The 9,804-nt window shown below is 38.5% G+C and overlaps 2 protein-coding genes across 3 annotated transcripts in view; both read right to left on the bottom strand.

Annotated features, from left to right (window-relative positions):
* pggt1b (protein geranylgeranyltransferase type I, beta subunit) overlaps window positions 1–2,377 on the bottom strand; it is a 17,611-nt gene extending 15,234 nt beyond the window's left edge. Inside the window, exons 1-2 of the mRNA XM_032515220.1 lie at window positions 2,204–2,377; window positions 1,544–1,662 (exon numbers count right to left, since the gene is read on the bottom strand). Coding sequence (XP_032371111.1) covers window positions 1,544–1,662; window positions 2,204–2,331 — 247 coding nt within the window. The 5' untranslated portion in view covers window positions 2,332–2,377. The remainder of the gene's footprint in view (window positions 1–1,543; window positions 1,663–2,203) is intronic.
* Window positions 2,378–2,520: 143 nt separating this feature from the next.
* On the bottom strand, window positions 2,521–9,537 carry ccdc112 (coiled-coil domain containing 112). 2 transcript variants are annotated; one of them, XM_032515218.1, is made up of 14 exons: window positions 9,452–9,537; window positions 8,881–8,978; window positions 6,912–7,033; window positions 6,564–6,653; window positions 6,205–6,280; window positions 5,662–5,788; window positions 5,402–5,518; window positions 5,075–5,212; window positions 4,371–4,492; window positions 4,034–4,160; window positions 3,636–3,803; window positions 3,288–3,386; window positions 3,038–3,156; window positions 2,521–2,751 (listed from the first exon to the last, which is right to left on the bottom strand). In XM_032515218.1, the coding sequence occupies exons 1-14, from the start codon at window positions 9,494–9,496 to the stop codon at window positions 2,721–2,723; spliced, it is 1,479 nt and encodes a 492-aa protein (XP_032371109.1). In that variant the 5' UTR covers window positions 9,497–9,537; the 3' UTR covers window positions 2,521–2,720. The 2 variants fall into 2 exon arrangements, with proteins under 2 accessions (XP_032371109.1, XP_032371110.1); XM_032515219.1 differs by having other exon boundaries at window positions 8,881–8,975; window positions 9,452–9,531.
* Window positions 9,538–9,804: the final 267 nt, after the last annotated feature.

Genomic DNA, 9,804 nt, shown 5'->3' on the forward strand with positions numbered 1-9,804 from the left:
GATAATTGCATTAATGAGAAATTGAACAGGTGTTCCTAATAATCCTTTAGGAGAATGTATTTCTCAAAGTATTTTCTCAACGGTGATCGTTTCTTTTGTCTTTCTTACTTAAAAGCTGATACAATACTGCAATTTCCTGTCCATGGTGTCAGAAAAATCCTAAATCATCCATCACAGAAATACCTAAGAAGCCTTTTAGCTCTGTGTATCAGAGGTGATTACGCTTCATTCAACTTATTCATGATTAGGATATTTTTTCAGATTCAAATCAGTATTCATTTGAATGATCTGATATTGATTCATAAAATTCAGAGATTGATCCTTTAACCCTAAAGACTGTTTTATGGTCCTGTGAAGGCTCCACGCAGAGCTTTTGCCGTAGCCTACATTAGTGGCCTGACCTTTATACTTGATTTAATGTTGTTAATGGAGAAAAAGAACAAGGAAATGAGTAGGGGGAAATGCAACGCTGCACGACCACGGCTGAGTGACATTCATCACCGCGACGTATAGTAGTTAAATCTTTCGAGAGGTGCACGTCGGGCTACGCATTACAGGATTTTACGCAGAAGTACAGTATAAAACAGCCTTAAGAGACCTGCGGACTGCCAGGGATCTTGGTGAATAGTGAGGAAGCTAAATAAATTAGGCTACATTTTTTGTGAGGGAAAAACTAGCAAGGCCACCCCTTGACCTCTGACCTTATGCAAAAACATGCAGTTTTTCTCCTGAAATATGAATGTGCTATTTGCCCCTATTCTAAAAACAGTATATTTGAATATTTCTGCATACTGGGGTCACCAAACAGAAATTGGATATGACTGAAAGCCGAAACTTTTGTGGATTCAATGAGCCCAAATTATTATTTAGTGTATTAAATGATTTATTGTGACCATTGGGATAATCACAGCCTCATGAAACCAAAAACTACAGACCTAGGGCATTCAGGTGATGTATTGCTTTAGGTTTATCCCATCCCTGCACTAAAGAAAGCACAATTATTTCTGTCCACTTAATACTGTTTATCATTTTTAAAGAAATGGCACAGCAGATTCCAAAAACAAATCCAGTGTGGCAGGGTTTACATTTTTATGGTGTAAATTGAGGGAGCAAAAGCAGTATCGGCTCCAAATATCGGCAGGCCGTATTGGTCATTGGTTAAGGCCGATGAGTAAAAATAATATAAAATAAGCACTAAAATAATTCATATTGGTCGATCCTTAGTTCCTTGTAATTTACAGTACTAGTTTATTGAGAATACCAAAAAATGATATTGAATACTGGTAACTCAAAAATCTCTAATCTCGTTGATAGTCAATCGAAAAATCTAATCGGGACCACGGGAATCAGAATCAATTCAGGAAATCAGTGGCGATACCTAGCCCTATGATGTAGTTTGTTGCTCTGTTTTGATTTCCTGTCATGATGTGAACCTTTGTAGTACTTGTAATAAGTACTTGTACTGCAAACCTTTTCCAATTAACTGTTAAAACTAATCTTATTCACAGTCAGGTGTGAAAAAGTGAGAAGATATGAGACTTACGGTCCTCTGTGGGTAGAACCTGCAGGGAATAGATCCACTCAATCATAGTTTTTCTATCAATCACATCCAGAGCATCCAGCACATCGAGACCAGACAGGGCAAAAAATATGATAGTTAACCTGGAAAGAAGGCAGACATCAATCTTATTAATGTTTACTCAGTTAATATTGATAGACAGAAGAATCTATATATACAAGCTATAAAAATGAATGCAGTCACAGCTAGCCATAAAATCAGTGGCAATGTAAATTGTGGATTACTGGGTGATAAAGCACCAGCCTTTAAAAAAAAAGCCTGGTTGACCAGCTGCTGGTAAGCTTGTAACGTTACTGGAGGTATATTAATGTTCACAAATAAATGACCTGTCCAACTTAAGAATCCATTTTGCTTTAAGTTCACTTTAAAATGAGCCTTATTCCTATGATAACATAACGTACTAACGTTTTTGAATTAGTTGAACACGGTGTCGTACCCCACTTAGTTTCGTTTTACTACAGCCGATCTGCCATAAGTTCTCTGACATTATGTTAGCATGCCCGCTAAGCTAAGTAGCACTAGCCTTCATTCAAAGCGGTTGAACAACAGTTAGCTTCAATGCTAGTCAAGTTCTTCAGCAAAACATATGACATAAAGCAACACTTTTCATTCAAGCAAACGTACCTGGTTGTTTCCAGCGAGGCATATCTCTCAGGTAACACCTGAAGTGTTCTCTGGAAGAATCGTACATGTCTATCTCTTAAAAAGTCTATTTGGTCAAATTCTTCAAATTGGCTCTCCTCTTCCGCCATCTTTGCATCCGCACCTATAAGGAATCTTTTCCGGTATGTTTGTTTTTCAAAATAAAAGCTCACACTACAGGGATGTACCAAAAAAAGAAGTTTGAGCTCTTATTTTTTTTAATGTCTTACGATATAACTTTTGCTGTTCCAATTCCGCCATTTTTAACAGGGTAAAAACTGACCACATGAGATGAATTGTGAAGTTTACAAAAGCTTTTATTTAAAATAATGGTTTTGTAAAAGTTAAAGTAAATTATAACAAACAGCAGCAAACAGTAGATTCAAGGAAAGGCACAATCTGGTATTGAGGTCTCATTGCATACATTTTCATTTAATATAATGTATATAAAAACAAAAAACATTCTGAATGTATTTTAGTTAACTTCCTTTGTTGCTTGTCAAAGGCCTTGTCTCCAAGTGGGAACAGCCCTGCAACACAATGATACAAGAGTTCAGTGATTCTGCAAGCAATCACCTATTATATTATCATAGGAATGAGGCTCATTTTAACTTCAAGCAAAAGATTATTTATCTGAAAACATTAATATATCTCCAGTAACGTTACAAGCTTACCAGCAGCTGACCTTAAGTGTTAGCTGTTCAACCAGGTTGAGGTTTTATCACCCAGTAATCTAATATGACTGTTCACTGCCAAAGCAGTCCTTAGAAACAGAAACCTGACCTAGCGATTGTATAAAAGTTGGGGCAACCAGACCTGTGAAACATCTGTAGCACAGGCCCTCCTCCTGAAGATCCAACGTGTTTCATTCGCTCCTCCCAACCCTTAGTGGGACGGGTAAGCCTGGAGGGGTCTCTGCTGATGTGACTATCCACCTGAATGAGGAACAAACTGACTTTACCTAAACATCCCTGTTCATTAAAGATTTTCAAATTGTGTGATTCAAATGTTTCCCTTTGTGTTAAGGAGTGTAAGAGGTCTAACATGTTCACCGTACGGCCCTTACCTTCTCCTTCAACTTAGCAGTGATTTTCCTCTGTCTTTCCTCTTCTTCTTTTTCCCTGAGCTGTTTCTCCTGAAGCTTTGCCTCCACCTTGTGAAGATCCTGCAGAAAGGTAGAGAAAAGCTTTGTATTTTACATAGTAAAGTGATTTCTCTTCTGACATTAGCCTTTGTATTTATTCCATCGTTTAAAAAAAAAAAAATGGTAAAAACCTCACATTCCTTAAATAATGTGATCCCTTCACATAACAAAAACTGGGCTTTAGCGAGAAAGCCTAGCCATTGAAAGTGGTAACACCAGGCAAAACTGACTGGTGTTTCTTGGTATTTCTGGGATTCTCAGACTTTGTACCCTTTCAGTAAAGCGTTTGATGCCCTTTACTGCCTCCCTTCTCCTCTCGTCCATCTCCCTCTGTTCCTCCTCTCTCCTTCTCCTCCCCTGTTCCTCCTCCTCCTCCCTCTTCAGTCGTAGCTGCTCCACAACAGTCAGCTTCACTTCCAGCTGCCGGCGACGCTCTTCCTGATAAACAGAAATCATTTTGATAAAGCTAAATACTTCTTGAGGGCACCAAAGATGCACCTACATTTTTTACATCAATGTATGTATGTATGTTCTGTGTGTCGATTATCATGCTTAATGAATTCAGAAACGCAGATGAGTTCATACCAATACAATGGCACTGTCTTTGATGATAAATAACCACAAGTACAGTGAAATTACTTTTCACACACACCCCCACGCAAAAGCACCTTTGCCCGTCTCCTCTTTTGTATCTCCTCAGATAGCCTCTGCTCCTCTTCTTGTTCCTCCTTCCTTCTTTTCTCTTCCTTCCACTCCTCCAGTCGCTGTGCTGCCTCCCTCCTCTCCTCCTCAGTCCTTCAACAGAAGAGGAAAGAATACACAAAACAGACACAGTATGTCACCAAAACATTTTAATTTAAAAGGTGACCAATCAAACACCTTGGGTGCTCATCAGATCTGGCGGGGATCTCATGACTTGTGGGTGATTTAAACAGTTTTAACGTCTGCTCCACCTCGTCTTTCTGTTTGTTTGTTTTATTTTATTCTGCTATACTTCTGACTCACCTATGTTGGTGGACTTGGCTCTTGGCCCCCTTCTCCTTAATTCTTGCTTCGTCCACCTTCTCCTGACTCTGTATTCTGGTCTGGCGTTCCTGATGCTTGCTGGCTTTCCACCGCTGAATAGCCTGGGTATTGCATGAAGAAAAGTAGCGAGAATGAAAACTAGAAACTCCAAAATATTTAGTGTACCACAGCTATCAAACAGCTTATTTTGAGCTCCTGGCATGTTTATACAGAATAAAGACAGGTCTAACTGAATTTAATGGAATACAAGTGTAAGCAATATATATATATATATATATATATATATATATATATATATATATATACTGTATATATATATAAGCAATATAGGCACAATATTTGAAACCCATCACTTTATAGTAAAGGTTGAACTATATTGTTCATACAACCTGGTGAAGTGGACAAGGTAAAATGTAAATATCAAAAAAAAAAATAATAATAATAATAATAATAAAAAAAAATAATAATATAATTGACCAAAATCAGTTTAGTGTTTTTTTTACTTTTTTTATTTTGACAACAAAAAATGGCACAATCTGAATTAAATTCACTTAGCGTTGTGAGGGATTTTTCTTTTTCTTTATCTTCATCTTAACATGCCAGTTCTTGTGATGCTGTTGTGACGGTTGTGTTTATCAAATGAGGTTTGCTTTTCTTTGACCTCATACATGTTTTGTCTCTACCTCTTTCTTTCTGTCCTGTAGGTAGATCAGCTCCTGATGCCAGTCCTCATGTTGCTCTATCTCTTCCAATGTTTTACTAGGCAGGTACAGTTTGACCTCTTTGCTGTAGGCTGGTTGTCCCCTGTGCTTTGTCCAAACCTGTAAATCAAACAGATGAGAGTAAGACAGACAGGGATCTTACGGCGATTTACCTTTGGTCTGGCATCTGCTAAAGTTGGCTGAAGCAAAACATTGAATACCACTCGAAAGGAGTGGTGATCGGTGAGTGAGAACAAGATTTTTCATTACAACACAAATTATCAAGACAGAATAACAATAATGTCTTACTTTAAGGAAGGCTTGGTGGTCATATTGGTCCCAGCCACCACAAGGGCCTCCGGTCTTCAGCAGGAAAGCCTCCAGTGCTCTGACCTCCGCAGGGAGGTCTCTGTCTAGTGGTTTGGTCTAATGAAAAAAATACTTATTGAATCATATACTGCATGGGTCATAATTATTCAATACCCAAACACAAACTCTCGGTCTTCTTTCATTGTACAAAAGATGGACAGAGATGAACAGAGAAAGGAAGAAGATGAGGATAGGCAGACCTTAACAGTGGGAGCTGTGGGTAGTCTGGGGTCAGATTTTACAGCCAGGCTCAAGTTTTCAATCTTCCTCTCATACGCAACGATCTCCTGTCTGCATGTCCTCTCCTCCTTCAAAAGCTCCTCAACGCTGAGAGGAACAAAGAAACACAGAGGTTGACTATTCAACATATTTTTACAAACATTTTTGGGGCTTTTCTGCCTTTAATCTTTGACAGGACAATTAGGTGAGAAAGGTGGAAGACATGCAGGAAACCGTCACAGTTTGGATTCAAACCCTGGACCTCTGCATCGAGGCATAAACCTCTATGTAAATGTGCGCCTACTGTACCACTGAGACAACCTGGCCAAACCAACATTTGTCTTACACTCCTATTCATTCCCAGTGTGGAGGAAACACTGGGCAGCAGCTGTCACTTGCCTGTAGTACAGGAAGTTAAGGTGACATTTGTTAAAGGGTTATTGTGCACTACATTTTACAATGGTTTCAATATGTCTGCTTATTGAGTCAAAATTGGTCTAACGCTGTCTAATGTATCCTGTTACCATGAACGCTGTTCCTCCTTTAGGGTGTTAATTGAGATTTCCACCTCTGACATTATTTTCTTCAGTCTTTCAATCACTGAAAGTAGAAATGCAGAAACATAATTAACAATCAGATTTGCACTGTACATGATTATGACACTAAAATCCTCAATTCTCATGATGTAATTCTTTTATTAGGCAGTAAACTACTTTACAAAAGTATCTTTTATATTGATGTAGCAGAACGGCACAAACATTGATAGAAATGATGACAACAAAGTACTGAATGTCTCACAAAATAGCTAAATAAGTGATACAATAAAAATGCCATAATTGTTTTTAAGGTACCATAAACAAACATTACTAGGGGCAAAACTTACACTCAGGAGTTGGCTTCACATCTATTAGCTGTCTCTGAAATTTCCTCACACCATTATGAATCTTCACTAGCTGCTTTTGAAGATTTGTCTCTAAAGAAAAAAATGCAAAGAACATTACAATTAGTTTTGATTAAAGTGGCAGTGTTGATGGTGGGTGTTTCCTTTAACAATGATTTATTGCTATGACTCCCCTTCCAGGTAGTAGGCAGAGAAAAGGAACTGGATATAAATCTATAAATCTAGTATTTAATACCCCACAGTAACAATGCTGACTCAGAGGGCCTGTCACCCTGCACATTAAAACATCTGGGGGAAATGTTAGGAAGGAGGATTCAAAGAAACACCCACTCTCAGCATTTCTTTCTTCCTCCAGCACTTTCTCGTACTCTTCCACTTCTCCAGGCACATCTGTCCAGCCATTCTTTCTGCACTGAGCAGTCAGCGTCCTCTCTTTCTCCAACTTTTCAATCCTGTGAGGAAAGCGGTATTTTACATCATTGTCCTGTGAAGACACACCGGACATTAAGGTTTAAACTCTTCACAAAGTTTACGTATTAATGTTATGTGTTAGTGGTTAAGTGATTGGTTACATGAATACTGCATGAATACAGAATGTGTCTTTCTTTTCTCATTATTACATTAAACTTTAAAGTAAAAGTATAAAATGGGCTTACAGTGGTGACTCAGCAGCACCAAATCAGTTCTTGCTATTGTCAAGCTTTTACAAGAGCATTACCTTACTCCTCATACAAAAGATGTGTGTAAAGTAATTAGGGCTAAAAATTACAAACATATATGAAACACAGACTAGACAAAACAAAACAAACACCATACAATTCAAGACGTTAGGAAAAAAAAAAATGCTTATACACATGGTACATATTGTTGGTTGAAACTGTGCAAGAGGTGTACTTTATTTTGAGGCTGTAGTTTGTGGTAATGTTGGATTTCATTTATTGTAATTTGTAGGACATTCCTGTCATTTTATTACCCACTGTATCTCCGCAGTGAACGTTAAGGCTTTAAAGATTTAAATTAAATGTGAAATGATCCTGAGTAGCTTCACTAACTGCCTCTCAGTCCAAAAAGGAGTAGGTATGTTAAGAAGTAGGTAAACAAAACAGAAAGAGCAAGTAACAATAAGTAGGCTGAGAATAGGACACATCAACCTTTTTAGCACACATCACATTATAGGGAAGAATCCAACTGTTTTTGTCATCATTGGGAGGTACCAGAAACTGTCCAGCATGTGCTTGTTGCAGTTACAGGAAATATGTATCAGAAAGATAGGACATGTGGGAAGAAATTAAACGAGTTGGCATAACAGGTGTGTTGAAAGTGAACAAGGTCACAAGATGCTCGGTCAGCTTCCTAATGAGAACAGGTCTGAGGGTTAAAGGACTTATGTGTCAACAGGACTTGGAAAAACTTGCCTATGCTTTCATATTCAGTAGACTTGACTACTGTAACGGGGTTTTTACAGGTCTCCCTAAAAAATCAATCAGACAGCTGCAGCTGATTCAGAATGTTGCTGCTTGAGTCCTCACTAAGACCAAGAGACTGGATCATATCACTTCAGTTCTGAAGTCTTTACACTGGCTTCCTGTGTCTCAAAGAATTGATTTCAAAGTACTTTTGCTAGTTTATAAATCACTCAACGGTTTAGGTCCAAAATACATTTCTGATCTGCTACTACACTATGACCCCCCCAGACCTCTCAGGTCATCTGGGACAGGTCTACTTTCTGTCCCCAGAGTCAGAACTAAACAGGGCGAAGCAGCATTCAGTTTCTATGCTCCTCATATCTGGAACAAACTCCCAGAAACCTGCAGATCCGCTGCTACTCTCAGTTCTTTTAAATCAAGGCTGAAGAGCTTTCTTTTTGATGCTGCCTTTCTTTAAATTAATGCTCATTTCTTTCTTATGCTGCACTGTAACTTTTATTCTTGTGTTTTATGTGTCCTAATGTTTCTATTTGGTTTTAAACTGTCTATTCATGTGTTTTATCGGTTTTTAATGCTTATGATTTTTAACTGTTTGTACTTGTGTTTTATCTGTTTAACTGATTGTATGTAAAGCACTTTGAATTGCCCTGTTGCTGAAATGTGCTCTACAAATAAAGCTGCCTTGCCTTGCCTTGCCTAGATTATGAGGAGAATCTGCCTTACTGGACACTGTGAGAGTTAACCAACTCCAAAAGATTGCAGTATTGCAACATTAAGGATGCAAGCTACCGTTAAAATCCAAAGAAGAAACAGAAGAAGAACACGTCCAGATATAAAACAGTTTTGTTTTGTTTTATATCCATGACACTTACTGCCTCCTGTATTTCTCGGCTTCCCTGAGGAACTGAGCAGCTTTCTGCCTGGCTATCCTCTGATCGGCGCTGTCACTGCTGGAGTCTCTCTCTCCCTGCTCAAATGCATTCAGTAAAGGAAAACACAACAGCTGATCATATTGCAATATTATAACAACAAGTGCATTTATACATTGTATCCATTTTTAGATCGCGCTTCCTCGACGTCACCGATGTCGATAATGTAATGCTGGTGCCTCGCCAATAACCACCGCACCATGTTAACCAAACCAACTACTAGTTGTAGCTAGTCATATCTCTTATAAAACACCAGGCAAACCATATCAGACAAACACTGCAAAATTATTACACTAATTAATGGCGAGTGTGCGTCTAATTTCAGTAACGTTAGCTATGTAACGTTAGCTAACGTGTGCAGCATCGGCTAGCATTGGTTAACGACCGCTAGCTCGTCAACGTTACGCCATATGTCCGCTTTCCCAGAAAATGTTAAACATTGGGAATAAATAAAAAGCTAAGTAATACATGTCAATTTTAAAACACATGCAGTATAAAACTCTGTGATAGTTACCAGCCAATATTTATCAGCGCTTGGCGAGGTTGCTAGGGAGGCCATGTTTAAGTGAATTTTGTAAACAAAATAAACTTTATTTAAAAAGCGTTGTTCGCCAGTACTCCAGCAGAGGACGCTACGTATTGAATCGATTGTAACGATGAAAGACTGGACTAGACCAGGACTAGACCTGTCTATGGACTAGACTGGAACATATTAGCTGGCTCCGATTGTATATATTATACTATATCAGGCTACATGATGAAACCTAATTTAACCAGGAGACTTTAACCAGGGGCGATTCTAGGATCAAACCTTTAGGGGGGCTCAGCCCCTAATGACAATGTGACACCGTGCCTTGCTAAAGTGTT

The sequence above is a fragment of the Etheostoma spectabile genome, chromosome 5 (genome assembly GCF_008692095.1).
Source record: "Etheostoma spectabile isolate EspeVRDwgs_2016 chromosome 5, UIUC_Espe_1.0, whole genome shotgun sequence".
In the NCBI taxonomy this organism is placed as follows: Eukaryota; Metazoa; Chordata; class Actinopteri; order Perciformes; family Percidae; genus Etheostoma; species Etheostoma spectabile.

What these genes read in the sequence shown, in the direction of transcription:
- ccdc112 (XM_032515218.1), bottom strand. Translation starts at nt 9,496, where the DNA reads ATGGCCTCCCTAGCAACCTCGCCAAGCGCTGATAAATATTGGCTG. An exon ending in GCGCTGATAAATATTGGCTG is followed by an intron (nt 8,979 to 9,451) that starts GTAACTATCACA and finishes AATGCATTTGAG; the next exon opens with CAGGGAGAGAGAGACTCCAG. An exon ending in TCAAACGCTTTACTGAAAGG is followed by an intron (nt 3,387 to 3,635) that starts GTACAAAGTCTG and finishes ACCTTTCTGCAG; the next exon opens with GATCTTCACAAGGTGGAGGC.